This window comes from Stegodyphus dumicola, chromosome X1, assembly GCF_044657685.1.
Source record: "Stegodyphus dumicola isolate Sdum_Otavi_A_Nest chromosome X1, ASM4465768v1".
NCBI classification, from domain to species: domain Eukaryota; kingdom Metazoa; phylum Arthropoda; class Arachnida; order Araneae; family Eresidae; genus Stegodyphus; species Stegodyphus dumicola.
Genome location: NC_140780.1, coordinates 128,227,258 through 128,245,684, shown reverse-complemented (window position 1 = coordinate 128,245,684; position 18,427 = coordinate 128,227,258). Strand labels below are relative to the sequence as shown.

At 32.0% G+C, this 18,427-nt stretch overlaps 1 protein-coding gene across 3 annotated transcripts in view; it reads right to left on the bottom strand.

Annotated features, from left to right (window-relative positions):
- Window positions 1-18,427, bottom strand: part of LOC118202236 (glutamate receptor 1-like) — a 148,647-nt gene that overhangs the window by 112,862 nt on the left and 17,358 nt on the right. For all 3 annotated transcript variants that reach the window (XM_085808075.1, XM_085808077.1, XM_085808076.1), the window contains exons 3-4: window positions 5,925-6,176; window positions 3,280-3,530 (exon numbers count right to left, since the gene is read on the bottom strand). In XM_085808075.1, coding sequence (XP_085664201.1) covers window positions 3,280-3,530; window positions 5,925-6,176 — 503 coding nt within the window. The remainder of the gene's footprint in view (window positions 1-3,279; window positions 3,531-5,924; window positions 6,177-18,427) is intronic.

Below are 18,427 nucleotides of genomic sequence, written 5' to 3'. Positions count from 1 at the left end.
TACTTATATAAAATATCTATGACGCCAGATGGTTATATTTATCACGCATGGGCTTGTTTCCCACATAAAATAGAAATGGTATGTCTTCTTTAGTAACCTATAATGACCATTCCTCCTGAACAAATCTAAGACTTACAGAGTTACCTCCACCTCAGCATTAAGAATATGAACAGAAAGAAGCCATTGCACATCAAGGCCTAAACTGGAGCAATTAAATATCGTGTAGCTTAATGTCTCACTATATGCCTTTGGAAACAGTTTTAATCCAATCTACTTACAAAATTAGGACTTTTGTGTTTAATGTCCCTCAACTCAGTAAGAACACAAAATCCACATCATCGTGAAGACATTGAGAAGTTTAACATCTTTTCACTTAGCCTTCACTCACGAACCTAAAATCGAAGGTAAAAAACACTGCGCATATGGCCTCAAAAAGGAGAAGATTACTAAAATGTAAAAGGGCCATCTGATGAGTAAAAATATCACATTTCAAGCAGTGCTAACAGCAGTTTCAAAGACATAGAAGTATGTCAGAAGAACCAGCATCAACAAATTGCATATTCGCACTGCAAATCAGAAACAATATCGTCATATATGATATATGTGCCTTAACATCCCGATCGAAAACAGAATTCAATAAAATCGCAGCTGCAACAAACGTGAGTATATTATTAATTTCTGTCTCGAACCCCACAAAGTATACAAAAAATGAATAAGCAAATATACTTGAAAAATGTTGCACAGTATAGTGCGTCAACACTGAAAAGGGACGTACTGTGTGTACCATGACTAAGACGTCGTCTCACCACAAATCTGTAAGGAACAGCAGTGGTAAAATGGCAGTACAAATGGATTGCGATGTAAAACGTTAGCAGACGCGATCTGCATAATACCGAAATGTGATACCAATAGACTGATAAGCCACCCAGAAATAAACTGGATCCTTTCATGGCACGAATCATTATCTGCCTACTTCTACTGTACGCCACGGAGCAGCAGGTTTCCGTCCTAGAAATCCATGCGGAATGATGCTTGTCCGGTGGAAGAATCTCAGGGTAGGACCGACAGACGTAAATTTATTCGTTGTCACTGAAGAATTTCATGGACAGGGGAGGTTATTGTTGCTTAGTCACCTTGCATAGGAATGCTACGATTATTCGGGGGGTGGGATTACTATAGACAATAATATGCCTTCGTGTTTGAATCACTAAATGAGTTCATAGTCATAGTAAAAGTAGAAGTGGAGAGTCCAAAGTTCTAGGAAAATACCATTGTGCCTTTGTGGATATTTCCGTGGAACTATTCCTGAGAATAATGCACAATGATCAGACGTTACTAAACCGTTATGCTATTATGCATAGCTATCACATAAAGTGGTTACTGCACATAGATTATACACATTATCAATGGCCTTTCAATGGGGATACATGCCACAGTTATTAACAAATTAATATGGATAGCCTTAATAATACTTTAGAATATAACAGATAGCAGAAGACTTACGCTGAATATCTAAGTACCGACATGTTTGAACATAATTGCATAATGTAAAAGCTGTATAAAGTGTAACTATACACACATTCGGTATGCATAGTATAAGACAGTACATAAGAAGACTTAAACCAAGTATCTAAATACTGACTTCCTATAACATAACACGGTTTACTGTACATATATTGCATGCATTATCAATGCCCTTTTCATGGGGATACCTGTCACAGTTATTAACAAATGAGTAGCTTCAGTAATACTTTAGGTTATAACAGAAAATAGAAGACTTAGCTAAAGAATAGAACTTAAGTGTCTAAATACAGACATGTTTGAACATAATTGCATAGCATATGAACAATATATACATAGTATAACAATATACACATTCGGTATGCCTAGTATAAAAACAGTACATAAGCAGAATATAAGTACTGATGACTGTATGTAATCAGCATTACCAATAGTGCTAAGCACGGTATAATGAAAAAATTTTACAAAAATACAATAACAATTAAACATCTAATTAACAGTTATCTAAATCTGGGAAAATTAGGAAATGTTTTATACTATGTGTGCATGTGTCCAATAGCATTCGCATCGAATGTCTATGCATGCATAGTTCATGTGCAAAGTCCAGTAATGCACTCGAACAGCTGGGCCGTCACCTTCGTTAAGACCTTTTCACGAAGGTCACGGCCGAGTCTACTGCATTAAAACAGGGTTATAGTCGTATAGTCGTGAAACCGAAGTATGAAAAACGCTTTAAGGGTCTAAATAAATGCAGAGTGAAACGAATAAGTGTAAATGAATGACTTAGGTGCAAACTAAGGAAAATAAGGTGCATTTGAAACGGTCTGGATTGGGATACATTATATATAAAATATCCAACTTAATTTTGTTGCAGGAAGATTACCGAAATCCTGCTTCTTAATCATCAATTAAAATAAATAACCTTTGACACTGCGTTTGTCTTGGGTTTAGTGTTCTTTGCATCAATGTAAGTAATAAAACTGATAGGTACGGACAGCATTCAAACCATAGAGCAAACAATTTTTACAGTATCGTCTAGCCACATTAAACCACGATAACTTGAGTCCCGTGTTCTACGCAGCTGTTTAATGGTGATTTGCACTATCCGGTGTCGGGTTTTCTTGGCCTGTAGGTCTATAAAACGATTATCATTAGGTACTTTTGTTCATAGGTTATTGACCATGATTTAGTCTGTGTAAAAACTGTGCCTGCTGCTCCGAAAATGATACGCGACCGTACTGCGATAATGGTGGTGGGGGAATGTACCTTTCACTTTTGCATTTATCCCAGCTAGTTAAATCATGTGATATTTTCTAAAGGACATTCCATTGTCTGCAATTTGAATTAAACTCATTGATCATCTGTAATAATCAGGTTCAGAAATTTCTTCTCGAAAGTTTTTGAATAATTTCTGAATGTTTTTTTTTATCTCCTATAGCGTCATCTCTGAGGCAACAGTTGCAGAATTTGAAAAAGAACCTATTTGCGGCTTATGATCTACAGTTTTATATATTGCAGCAGACTTTATTCAATGTTTAAACTGAAACATTTAAAAATAGCATTGTTCCTTAAGTTTTCCACGCCAGTGTATGTAACAGAAATTAGTATATATAACTGAAGAATAATTATCATACTATGGAATTCCAATATGATACATTACAATGTGCTTGTTGACTTAAGGTTACTGACTCATAATTATTGACCAGGAATACATAAGTTAAGAAGCTTAATATATGCACAAAATTAAAAACTACTTACAGGCTTCGACAGGATAAAATGAAAATTCCTCTTTCGTACATGAACATCATGAACATGTCTTAAAAGGATATCTCGGGCTAGAGCAGTTTCGGTGTCAAGTATAACTCGAATAAGCCTATGTTTCTCTGGAGTATCTAGTTTTCGAAGATATTTATTGGCATCTTCCGAGGAAGACACCTTCAAAATTCCAGTAAGTTGAAATTTTAATGATCGATAGCCAAGCGCATACATAAAATGAAGATTTTCTGGACCTGAAATTAACGAGAAAAATTAAATCAACAAACGTGATTTTTGTCTTAGTATTTAAAGCATAACAGAAATGTCCAAAACTTTTCGTTTCCTAACTCTTCGTGCGTTTTTTATTTGTGACACTAGGTTTTCTACTAGGATATGGAGATATCCTAGTAGAAAACCTAGTGTCATAAATTCAAAAGTAAAGAATGGTATTATTCTAAAAGATTAAGATCTCTCGAATGTAAGAGAAGTACTGGAAAATTATGGAAAGGGTTTTTAAGCTTAATTCTCTGTCTAGAAAGCTTGAAATTGCATGCAATATTCCGGTAGTTAAGATTAGAATGGAATTTGTTCTTCAAAGTGTGTAGCAAGAAGAGATAACTGCACAGATATCTAACAGCCAATCTTTTCTTTTAAATACATGCATAGCTTTTATTACGTAATCACGAGAATTTCCAAAATCTCACGTTATCTAATATTTTCAGTTATTATTTTTGAATCTTATACTAAATAGCAAGCCCAATTCTGTCTTGAAAATTAGCGCTAACGATAAGGTTAAAATGTCTCACTCTTCCAGTAAAAATTAATTTTATTTAAGTAAAATTTTTAATAGAATTGAATGCGATTTTTTCGCTTGCTGAAAAATTAAGAATAAAAAGGTAAGCATGTGGGAATAGTTAAAAAAAATAACTACTTATTTTTATGTGTTCAAATAACATTAGTCTCTTTTGATAGCAAATATTCAGAAACTGATTTAACTTTAAACGTCAAAAATTCCTCACGGAGGAAAGATACGTCGTTACAAAATGTTAAATTAGGCGAAAAAGAACCTTCGGTTTATATAAAAGTTAGATTAGATGTACTGATGATGAAGAAAGTTAGATTAGATGTACTGATGATTATAAAACTCCGTCTTATTCACGGGGGGGGGGAATTACCTCCTGAAGCAGAGGAACCAATATAGTCCCACGAAATCCACAGCGTTTAATATCAATTTAATATCAGAAGCTCTTAAGTGTGGCCGATGGAACTGAATAAATCGACTGAGGACCGATAAAAACTTAGGAGTCGATGAAGAATCAAGGAATTTTATTGAACAGTTAAAGTTTGAGTGGATAAAATGTATGTATGTATGTCCCCTTATTTATATTTAATATTTGTTTATATTTCTCTTAGATTAATAAAAATTCAGAACACTATATAACAAATCATGCGGTTGTAACAGTCATAATGCGCACACTAGCTTATCTTCCTTTTCCCCGCTCTACTCACAATTTAAAGTCCCAAACCGGAGTTAACTCTTAATCGCTTTGCACATGCTCATAGGATACAACAATCTCCTCGCTTTTCGAAAGACCCTAACGTACGTCCGACTGCTACATTTCCTAGTAATGTATTAAGAAAATCCATAAGTAGTTTAAATATAATTGAAGGAGACAATTTAAGAGTTTATGAAATTTTAAGACTTAAAATTTCTATAATATTAGCTGACCAAGACCAGCCTTGCCATTAACAGAAAGTTTTCGTATCACTCTCCCCCCCAAATCTGCATTTCCTTATTTCGTTACGTCTACGAGTAAATATTTTATGCAATGTCATATAATTTTCTGTTATTGCTTACTTATATTTTTTATTAATTTATCGATTGATTATTGGATTTACTGCAGTGTATTTAATATGCAGAATACCTTTACATGATAAATTATTATGGCGCAATTTCATGTGCTTCAATCAAACGAACAAAATTAGGTAAAAATTCCTAAATTCATATAACGCTGACGAAAGAACCAAAAATAATTTTGAGTCCACTGGCTGCCGATTATTTAAGACCGCAAAAAACTGGTAGTTTGCCGCTGGATTCAAAATTGGTTTTTTTTGTGGTTTTCAGCAGCTGTAGCATGGATACAAGCCAGTTTTCCATACGAAGTCCTTATCTGTCCCTAAGCAGATAACCCTCATGTGATTTGCTGTATTCAAATAACCAGCTAACCAAATTTAGGTTTAAAAAAACTATTTTAGTTTAAATGGGATCTAGGGAAATCTATGCCTGTAAAAGATTGGAAGGTCCTGACCTACGGTAACTAGGATATTTTTCCTCTGGTCTAACGTTACATTTCTGTCAATTATTAAAATGATGGAACACATTAAGTATTTTAGGCGGTTTAATTCATTTATGATTACATTAAACTGGATACTTGTTTTCCATGAGTTCAAATACAAATTTTGCTCTTAAGAACCTTACACCTTTCGCTGTTAAGACCATTTTTCACTTTTCATGCATAAAAATGTAAAGATCAGAGCTCAATAAACTATCAGTACGTTTTTATTTTATTATTTTTATTACGTTTTTATTTTATTTAATTTTAGTAGCTGTAAGGAAAATTATTAATATGCAAAATATGCAAACTCACCATAATCGTGGTCATATATATAAACAATATCTTGCCAATGGTAATATCGAACCAGATCAAGGATGGCTCTTGTAGTACCAGGACGAATTCCAACAGCATATTTAGGCGATACATCCAAGGGAAATTCGGGCAGTTCTTGAATTATCAAAGGTACCTTAAATTCGTTTGAAATTGTAGCCAGAACAGAGAAACACACTGAGCAAGTACTAGGTGCTAGGAGAGCTGTGATTCCTTTCTTTAGCAACCTACAAACTAGACGTAAGTTTGATAAAATTTTAGTCTAAATGATATACATCAGAAGTTTTATTTATTTATTCATTTATTTATTTATACGAATGCCAGATCAAGTCTATAGGCCACTAAGCCGTTAGCCTTGATCTTGCTTCCCAATATTTAAGAACAATATAATTAAAAGGTAATAGTGCAGTGCATTCGTCAATATGCTCCTTATCCATGGACTGTCCAGAGTTACGAAGAGTACAGACAGAAGAGTCCTTAAGTCGAATTTAAAAAAGATGGGCATTTAGACAATCGTGGCCAGTGCAAAGATGAAATAAGCCAAGGCTACAGGACGAGGAAAATTTGGAATAACTGGATTTGAACTAGTGAAACACTCCCAGGTATTTCCTTTACCTTCATTTGATAGGTAAGAGGCAAACCCCCACTATTAGTGGTGTATAGAATAGCCGTTCCTTTCTTTGCCAGGAAACATGCTCTTTCATTTCCCTCGATGCTACGATGAGCAGGAATCCACTGCAAGACAACTGAGTCAGCCAGAGGGTCGAGAATCTTTCTACATTCGTAAATTCGTTCGGAAGTGCAAAATTTATTAAGATAACCTGCAAAGCGGCTTTACTATCAGACAAAATAACAGCCCCAGGGAAATTACTCTTTTGAGCTCTTAATTGATTCAGAGCAATAAATATAGCCTCAACTTCACCATCAAAATTGGTAGTATCTCTTTCCACTGCCTTAAAGAATGCAAATTGGTTACAATAGATACCAATACCTCGCTCAGTCATAGATCCAGAGGTTTCTGGGATATCTTCTCTTAATAGTTTCATAAGAAGTGGCTCTAATTTAGGCAGTGGGCATCTCAGTCTTAGTAGTTTTCTTGTTAAGTTCAAGATACACAGGAGTCATCGTAATCAAGAGGACACAAAGGAACAGCACATTACATTCATTTCTTGAACAAGGTCTAGGTCTTCTGCTAATGGATAACTAATTTGATCGAAGCCCACTTATCATTAAATTATAAGGTATTTCTCCCACTTCTCTAGCGTGCCTTCGTGGTGTAACGGTAGCACGCTGGGCCGGTATTCCAGAGGTCCGTGGTTCGATTCCCGGCGAAGGCGTTTGCTATTTTTCATCTTTTCTGCTTCCAATTAACCTAATGACTCTAGAAAATTTCTGTCATTGTCAAAATTGTAATTCTTCCAATATTTATTACTTAGGAGCCTGCAAAGTTTTTGAAACAAAACTGCAGCATTTTTGCGAATGTCATACATGACAGTAGAAATATTGGTTAACGCTTCCATAGCTGCTGTGGGGGTGGATTTAACTGCACCTATTATTAGGCGAAGACTGATTTTATAATCTTGCGAAAACGTCTACTCTACTGTTGGAAGCAGTCACAAAAACTTAATTACAATAATAAAATAATGGTTGAATGTACATTAAAGTTTCTCTGTTACACTCCATCGGCAGCCCACCAGCCGTTTGAAAATTGAAAGTCTCCTTTCAGTTGTTTCCTTTATATAAGAAATACCTTCAATTCAGATGGGAATCAAGTTTGCATCACAAACAGGCAAAGTTATTACTAGCACAGGTTACTTCACCACGATAAAGAAGGTGGGGTAAAAGTGCAGATGACATCATTAATAATATGATTTGGCTTAAAAACATGGTTATGATAGCTCATGTAGTGATCTGTAACTTTCGTTGTATTTAAAAATAAATTCCAAACTGCTAATGCTGGGTCTTTTTTGTTTCCTTTTTTGTTAAATCGGCATTTTCATTCTTAATTTTTGAATTTCAGATAGTTTTTAAAGCAAGTTTCATAAAGATAAAAACTACGAGTACTATGGAAAATTTTAATGAATGAAAGAACTGCATGGGCACAAAACGCTTACATGATTAGTGTTAAGTACATGCATTCTCTTATACGCTTACACGTATAGGTAAAATACAGCACAATACACAAATACAGGCAAAAATCTGCATTTTCTGGGTTTTTTAACTTTTTTTATTTGATTCTTATACATTTTAACGCTGAATCCGAAAATCAGTCAGGAATTTGCGCAAATCGCAAATTTCAATGTTTTTAAAAAATTAAAAATTTGCGAAAATATGAGACTTTAAAATAAATACGTATAAAGAAGTTTGTTCTTATAAGTTATTCTTTATTTGGATTATATTAAGCATTCTTATAGTAAAGCAGTTGAGAGGTCTGATTGGGGAAGGGGTCCGTTGACCCCTTCAGTTTTCTGAAGAAACTTGCTATAAAGCCTAATTTTCTATTTAATCGCATTTTCACTTATTTCCATTAATTTTTAAGAGGAAAACTGAGTCCTTGAAACTGTCTCCCTTGCTTCTTCTCCGCTTTAAATAAATTAGGGAATCTATAAATAGCTTTGAGTAGAAGATGAAGAGACGGTGGGAGAGTTGGCTTTTCATTGACCAGTGCATGCGTGGAGTCGACAGCTTGGTCGAAAGTTTCTTTAGCCCTGGGTCGAAAGTAGCTGTCGAAATTATCTGAGATTTGATTGGTTATCATAAGTCTTAAGATGTTTATTGGCAATTGTCCGCGCCACACAAGCACCACGCAACTCTCAGTCCTGTATCGACTATCAGCTATTTTCCTGCGTAATTCGGGTTTCTTCCTTCGTCCGTGATCTCACGCGTTTTCATTGATAGAAAATTCATTTTCATGCCTTAAAGCAAGTTTCCGTTTTCTAAATGGCTTCATCGAGCTGTAAAAAGTCCCCGTTCTACTTGGCCGATTGATGAAATTCAACTTGCGAATTTCATGTCTCGAAAGCGCAACTTGAGACATGTATTAGAATTATGTATAGCATTGTTCTAATATAGGTATTCTGACACAAAATTGGACTTTTTCTGAAATGACATGCCAATTTTTTTCCATATTTCGATTCTACGACTCAAGTTACTGCTAAATTTTATAAAAATCACCCCACTAGTTTTTAAAAAATTAGCTCTCAAGATTTGAACTCCTCAGTGTAAATTGAATTTGATATATATTTATTAATATCTCTTTTTTTATTAAACTTACTTGATTCCTTCTTTCAGAATTCGAAATTTAGGCTTAATCTAAATATAATTCTCATAATGTAATTTTATTAATTTTATTATGAGAATTATATTTGTTTATGATTTATTTTCAAAATTTTTAGTTTTAAATACATTTTATAAATTTTTCGAAAACAATTTATATTATAATCTATAAATTTTTTAACATCATCTTAAAATAGATGTATTTCTAGGCGCACCTGCAAAAATTTGTTTTTTATTCAAAATTTCCTAAGATGTATGCGAATTTTACATATTGGCGTGCTTTGAAATTTGGCATATTCGTTACAAGCGATAATAACGCCAAATGTGGCTCACGCACTATTAAAATTATTTGAAAGTAATGAATGTGACCTTTTTTTCCGCTCGTATACAATGAATAAAAGGAAAGGAAAATAGGTTGCTATATAAATTAAGAAGTTTGCCAAGTGAATTATTCTTTGCGCAAACTGAAAAAAAAATCCGCCAAGACAAATTTTTTAATTTCTTTGTAAATTTCATACCAAATTTTATAAAATTTAATATTTGGGAACAATTTGAGTCGTCGAATTGAAATATGGAATAAAACTGGCATGTCATTTCTGAAAAAGTCCGATTTTGTGCCAAAATACCTATAGTAGAACAGCGCTATATATAAATCTAATATATAGCCTAAATCGCGCTTTTGACACATGAAAAACGCAGTTTGAGTTTCGTCAATCGGCCCTGTAAAACAGGAGATATAGAACTGCCCCCCCCGCAGTGTACCTCGTGTATTTCGGCGTGAAAGTAGTAGATGAAGACTAAACATTGAGCTGAGACGATGGTCAAAGGATGAATAAGAAGCTTCAGGTTTAGCCTTCCAATTGCATGGCGAGAGTCACAAAATCACATAAATGATTGTTAACTTTGCTACACAGATATTCAAGGTTTCTGTATGCGGAATAAAAAAGAATAGTCTATCCAAATGCTTACGCTCAGTTCCTCTTGGCCCAGACGTACCAGCACCAATTCTTTTAGAAAGTTTACCTGAAATAGATGGTTCCGCAAATGATTCAAATGGAGATAACATAGAAGAGCACTAACCTTGTGATACCTATACACCAGAGATGATCCGAATTAAACGATTTTGTCCAAGACATTCATCTAACCAAAGAAAATTCAGAACTGCTTAAAGAGAAGAACCTGCTCACAGCTGCCACTTCACTTTCCTGGTTCAGGCACAGAAAAAAAGTATTTTTTTCCATATTTTTCAGAAGCAGGAAAGTTCCAATGGAATGGTCTTCTGCACTGACGTACATGAACTTTTGAATTTAACATTCCATACGAAAGTACCGACTAGAGACTGTTCATAGATTCTTCCAAAAGAAGCCTGCTTGTCTTTACAATTGGAATATGTATGCATCAATACCAGTCGAATATTCTATCCATTTAAAAAAGCGTTATGAAGATTTGAATTTTTTTCTAGATAATATTAAATAATGCAATCATGTGGCCTGATTAATTCTTTCATAATTGTTATAAAACTAATAATCTCGATAAAATTACATGCGGCCATCTCAAAATAATATCGATGCTCCAAGGATAGCAAGAAGGTTAAACAAAGTTTTCTTGTCTTTTTTTTTTTTTTTTTTTTTTTGTGTGTGTGTGTGTGTGTGTGTATGTGAATGGGACAGCAGAGACAAAGAAAAGCGCACTGGATGAAGAAAAATTGGCCCAAAACGGCTTCATTAGAACCTAGAACCAACATTGTACTCCGAAAGGTTCTCATAGATCTGAATAAAGTTCTTCTTCTACTTACATTTCAAGTTAACCTTGGTGAAGCGATTTGTTAAAGCCTTACAAAAAGGTCCAATGCTTGAAATACATCTGTGACGAATTTCCAGCCTTATTAACCATTAAACCAAAAGAGAGTCTCTTTACTGGTCCTGACATTAGAAAACATTTTAAGGATGGTAATTTTCAGAAACAAATGGGAGTTGCGGAAAAAGAAGCCTGGGGAGGTTTTAAAGACTTAGTAACCAAGTTTCTTAACAGAAAAAATATCTTAATTTTAAATCAACCGTTGAGAACATGCTGCAGAAATAGAGAAATTTAGGCTGTTCCATGAGTTGAAACGTTCAGTTCCTAAATTCACATTCGGACTACTTTTTTAAACATCTGGTTGCCATCAACGAAGAGATGGGCAAGAGATTTAATCAAGACTTCAATGAAATGGAAAGGAGGTATCAAGGAAAACCGAGATGAACCCCATCAAGAATATAAAAGGAAAAGGGGGAAGCAGAGCATAAGCTGTCCACGGAAACTACAACACATGAACCAAAATTGTGTATTTTATGAACATTGTCTTAGTATAAGCTAAAAAACTAACAAAGGTGTAGGAAAAAGTTTTAAGCCTATTTTAATTTCTCATGTTTTCAGAAATATTTTCGTAATATTTCCAATTTTACAAATTTTGAAAGATGCGATCCTAAAATACTCTGATGTGATGGGGAAAACTGAGTGCCATGTTCGGATTCAGAGTTTAAAAGTGCATAGGAATCAATTAACGAAAGTTAAAAAGCATGACAGTAGAGATAAAAGGAGAGTTCTGGTTCGGGATCTTACGGATCTGGAGTTGAGGGAGCTCCCGAGAAGGAAGGCTGAGCCGTGGGAGGGAGGCTTATCTGAAAATGGAGACAGGGAGCCTTATCAGGAGGTGGATGGGAGTAGTTGCTACCTAACAGAAAAACGACGTGTGCTGAGGTTTTATTAATTAGGTGATTTAGGCATTGAGTAGTTATATGATAGATAATGTGTACTTATTTATATTGAATTCTTGAAAGCATATATCAAGTAGGTGTTTTAAGTGACTGATACAGTTCATTTCCTTAAACAGATATAAAATGAAATGTTTCCTTCACAGTATAACCTCTTCCGAAGATAATTATTTTCTTACTTGTATTTATCCTATGACTGAATATCTGCAAAACTGCTACATGTCATCACAATTTAATAAGAGATTATATTTTACTGATTTATCGGAAGTGATTTCCCTTCGTTAATAAATTTTTAGCCTTTGTGTTTTTTCTTCGTATTCCTACGTATATGATGATTAACTCCTAGTTACCCTGAATGAAGATTATTTTCGAATTTAATGATTGAGTGATCCTATACACTCAGAATTTTACCTTATTTCTTAAATCTTCTGTTCATAATATCACATATACTTTCCGTAATTTTCATTACATTACTCATTTTTATTCTTAAATTCATTTTACCCAGAGATTTTTCAGACTTGTTAGGCAATACTTTTAACTTATTCGTTATATTTTATGAGTGTAATTACTAAAACACGCATTTTCGTATATTATATTATTCAATGTTAGATGTAATTTTTAACTTTTTTCGTTCTTTTCAACGTTAGCGATCTTCAACATATTCTGTATTTTAACTTATTTCATACATTTTCTAATCATGACTTGTATTTAATTTTAGATGTAACATTTCTAGCTTGTTTTGTACATTTTAACCTTCACACTATTTAATATACTCAAATTTTTAACCAGTTTATATTTTCACACTATATACATGACTTTTACTTGATTTTTCGCATACATTTTAATCTCCATGATTTCCAATATAGTCCTAATTTTAACATAATTCCTGCATTTTCATATCATATACCTGACGTTTATTTAATTTTATGTGTAAATTTTAACTTATTTTCTATTTTTTAACGTTTTTAGTTTCCAACATACTCTGAGTTTTAACTAATTTGCCATATTTTCACACTACGTACATGACTTTTACTTCATTTCTCTTATACATTTTAACCTTCATAATTTCCAATATAGTCCTAATTTTAACATAATTGCTATAATTTCACATGATATACCTGACTTTATTTAATTTTAGGTGTAAATTTTAACTTCTTTTCTATATTTTAACGTTTTTAGTTTCCAATATACTCTGAATTTTAACTAATTTGCTATATTTTCACACTATGTACATGACTGTCATTTAATTTATAGCTACTTTCATACGTTTTAACCTTCGTAATTTCAAAAATATTTTTAATTTTAGTTTAATTCCTATATTTTCTGACCATATATAGGAATTTTATTTAATTTTAGATGTAATTTTTAACTTGTTTCGTACATTTTAAACCTTCGTAATTTTTAAAGTACACTAATTTTTTGCTTATTACATTTTCCTACCATATACCTGACTTATTTAATTCTAGATGTAAATTTTAACTCCTTTTCTATTTTTTATCGCTTTTAGGTTTCAACATACTAAGAATTTTAACTAATTTGTTATATTTTCACATGACTTTCCTTTAATTTGTAACGACTTTCATACGTTTTAACCTTCCTAATTTCAAACAAGCTCTTAATTTTATCTTAATTCCTCTATTTTCTTACCATGTATATGAGCTTTATTTAATATTAGATGTAACTTGTTTTGTACATTTTATACCTTCGTAATTTTTAAAGTACTTTAATTTTGAACTTGTTTATTACATTTTCCTACCATACGCGTGAACTTTAGTTAATTTTAGATGTCATTTTTATACTTTTCTGACACTGGGTTTCTTTCTAGTTTCCAACATACTCTAAATTTTAACTCTGTTTTATAATTTTTGATTGTAATTACGCTTTTGATTTTACTATTTCAGCTAAGTTAACATGCTTAAATTTCTTAAACATAGAGATAGATTTCAATTAAGCATTTAATTTTACAACCTTTAACTGTTCTTCATATCCCATTCGTTGAATACCCCCTTCTTAGTCCATATTTCATAGTACTATTTTAATTTGCCAATTCTACAATTTAACATTCGGCAGTACTCTTACCATTACTTATCCTACTATTTTACTTCATTATTAACTTCATTTGCATTTTCAAACTTTAACATTTCCTGCATATTCTGGTATTTCCTTTTAATTCTTAATACCCTTTATATCTGAATATATGTTTTTGAACTCTTCAATGTTACCAGTGTTCAATTTTCAATCTTGATTCTCATTAAGCTAGTTTGATAGATTCCGAATTTTTAGAATAAAATCTCAACTTTCATCCATAATTTTAGAACCATATTCATTCTTTCATGTACTCATACAAAATTCTTATTATTTGAACGCTCAGTACCTTTTAATTCAGTAATTTGTACTAATTGAATGCATTCTACGTCACTTTAAATGTCTTGACTGTGTAAATTTTCACTTTATTACCTTTTCCTACACTAAGTACGGATATTTCTGCCTTGAAGTGACAGCCTGTTAAACTTACCACTACTAGGATATGTACATATCCCTGTTAAACAAGCGATTAGGGAAGTGAGGCCTTGTTAAACAAGGATATGTACATATCCTAGTAGTGGTAAGTTTAACAGGCTGTCACTTTCCTAATCACTTGTTTACCGATTTAAGATAATAAAACTACCCCTTCTTATTTTAGATGATTCATTTTCATAAGGTTGGATGTATTGGCCATTGTCTTGGAAAACGTAATGCTACATTTCTAAAAACGTGAAATGTGCTTAATATATGAAATATGCATAGAATTATATAAAATGTGATTAATTTTTTTAACGGTTTAATGTATACTTTAATTAGGTCTTTGGGTATTGTAGTTTATGTTCTGTATGTAATATAGATTATCCAGCTTTTCTTATAATTTGCACTGCGTAACTGTAGTATTATGTGGAATTTATGGATGCTGAGCTTCGAACATGGAACTTACAATAGTTTTGTGCAGTAAAAATGGTAAGTAATATGAGAATAAAATGTCAGTAATTCGTTGTAATAGTTTGCGGATGAAAAATATAAACTTCTATTTTCGGAAAAAATACGAGAAATGTATCAAATCATGTAATAAATCTGGTTGGTCTTCAAGTTCGACTGAAGTGCTATAACTTCGGATATAACTTTACATAAGAATATCTAAAATTTCCAATGGGAATTCATATTTTGGAAAATAGTTTTCTACTTTTGATACAGTTTCATTGCACTAAGTCTTCTAGCTCTTATGAAATATCATTGTTATTCACAAATTTTCATGAAAGATGAAAAATATTTTATTTTTTCCTTGAAAGGTTTAGCGTCATTCAGTAAGCACCTGCAATGAAACTCGTATGGATCTCTCTAATTAATGTGAAATGATATATATTCTTTGAAAAGGATTGGGCTATGTTCTTAGAATCTACGAAATAGTGAAATGTTTGGTATGAAACGATAAAAATCTTGCATGAAGTTCGGTATATGTTCACTCTCATTATTGAAGATCTCTTCCTAAATTCTAAAATAGTGATGTTTTCACTCTTATTAGTTTCAAAATTTGGTACTTCATGAATTAAATAACTGTATAGATGTACTAAAATTTATCGAAAATTCAAATATTTTATTAATTGTTTGGTTTAATTTAAATGGTTTAGAAGTAAATGAGCGGTATGTTAGGTAGTTTCTTTCAGAAATATATCCGTGTTTTAAAACTCTGTAGATAATTTGACTTACTGAAATTGTTCTAAATTTTTAAAAATATATGGGTGATATGATGCTATGTTATCATCTAGAGTGCACTTTCTCTTTGCAAATAGTGTATAGAGTTACAATAGGAATTGATTCTTCTTTCTATAGCAGAATTTATTAGTAATTCTGGTATTTCTAGAAGAGGAATTAGAAGAAAAATTTCCTGTTTTTGTAAAAAATAATGAAGTATCTGGTTGTCATTATGGTGGAAAGTGTTATTCAAAAGTTTCAGAGTCGTAAAATATGATTCTGAAATGGCGTTTTCTGAAAATAATCAGTGTATTTCTCAATATTTTACATTAAAATAGTCAAAACTGGAAGTCTTTTTACACAATGTGAGTATGAAAGGTCATTGAAAAATCTGTTGCAGTCGTATAAAATTTAACTCGAAGGTGAAAATTGTCGCTTGCAGGATTAAACAATATCAAAATTTGGTTTGAAACTAAATCACTGAGTGCTACATACAGATGTGATCGCGATTTTTTCAAGGTCTTTTAGTAGAAGATATCCTGTTTTTTAAGTAAAATTATTTTCCTTTTCCTATGAAAGTAAGTCTAAATCTAAATCTTTGGAAAAGTGACATATCTAGATTTTCATCTGTTAGGAGAAATGCGCATGTTACATAAAAATAAAATAGGGGTATCACAGAATTTTCTTGTTACTACAAAAGGGTAGATTTAGAAAATGAAAGAGCATTTCTAAAACGTTGGTTCATTACCTTACTCTTACTTCTTAAAAGTTGATAAGTTATAAGAAAATTATTTTAACCGTATGCTGCTTATAAGAAATGATTTGTTACTCAGGTTTTATATTATTGCATTACACGATTTTACATTTCGTTTAAGTATTGGTAAGGTTTTACTGTTCCTAACGAGTGGAATTTTCTTAGTGTGTACGTGAATATTTAATTGCATTTTCCTTAACAACGCGTGGGAGTAATTTAACAATGTATCGCATAAATATTCTTTTCTTTTAAAAATCCTAGTTGAAAGTTAATTAAAATTATTTGGATTAATGTTAAATGCATGTAAAGTGTTAATTGTACTACAGAATGACTCATGACTTTTCTGTGTATACTGACAAGGGTAGATAAAGTGAACTTCAGGTTTTTCCCACTGATAGTAAATCTGGAAAAAATAAAAATGTATTAAGACTCCTTTTTAGGTAAATATATTGCTTTCGATCGCACATTTTCTAAACATTTGTAAGGAATTCTGGGTAAATAACTTAAATTCAGTAAAGATTATGTCCTGATTTGGGTAAAACCTTAACTATTCTATAGTGAAAAATGCTTATTTCATATTTAGTTCTTATTGCTAAGAAAATAGTTCTAAGATAGTTATTCTGTACTGTGGAAATACTGCAGGAAAAGATGAATGATTTAGATGGTCTTTCTAGTTTTTCTCTCGGAAAAAGGTAATATTTAGCAAATTACAGTTCTCGAAAATGCATAGAAAGTTCCTGTAATGCAAAAATATATGTACAATTATAAGAAAACGTAATACTTATTTGGGTGTAATTTTTTATTGAAAATGAGTTATTCCTTATTAAATGTGTATTAGTAAGGGATATTTAAATGCTGAGTATTGTGCGAAGAAATTTCTGTATTTGTGATGAAGAAGGTTAAAATATTCGAAATAATAGTGGAGATTTGGGTAAAATGCCTCTTACTCTTTGGTTCCTTCTGTAAGTATAGGTAATGATATATGTTGTGTAAAATACTTCACAAGATTTCGTTCATAAGAAAATAAATTGGTAAATAAATTAATGCAAACTGACATTTGCGAAAAGAATATTTTAGTCTAAGAAATTAAAAAGTAGAATATGTATGGAATTGTCTAGTGAATTCAGTTGGAACTCGACTAAGTTAAAAAATGTGTTAACATTATGTGTTAGAAATAAATGCCTATCAATAAAACAACTTCCAAGAGATGAAATTGTAACATATGGGTAAAATCGATGGTCATTCATCTCTTATTCGATAGTGGAAATATTTATCTTAGAAATTTCTTTTATACATGTAACGTCAAATTTCGTCAATTTCACATGAAAGCCATTCCTGAAGGCAGAAATATCCGTATTTAGTGTAGGAAAAGGTAATAAAGTGAAAATTTACATAGTCAAGACATTTAAAGTGACGTAGAATGCATTCAATTAGTACAAATTACTGAATTAAAAGGTACTGAGCGTTCAAATAATAAGAATTTTGTATGAGTACATGAAAGAATGAATATGGTTCTAAAATTATGGATGAAAGTTGAGATTTTATTCTAAAAATTCGGAATCTATCAAACTAGCTTAATGAGAATCAAGATTGAAAATTGAACACTGGTAACATTAAAGAGTTCAAAAACATATATTCAGATATAAAGGGTATTAAGAATTAAAAGGAAATACCAGAATATGCAGGAAATGTTAAAGTTTGAAAATGCAAATGAAGTTAATAATGAAGTAAAATAGTAGGATAAGTAATGGTAAGAGTACTGCCGAATGTTAAATTGTAGAATTGGCAAATTAAAATAGTACTATAAAATATGGACTAAGTAGGGGCTATTCAACGAATGGGATATGAAGAACAGTTAAAGGTTGTAAAATTAAATGTTTAATTGAAATCTATCTCTATGTTTAAGAAATTTAAGCATGTTAACTTAGCTGAAATAGTAAAATCAAAAGCGTAATTACAATCAAAAATTATAAAACAGA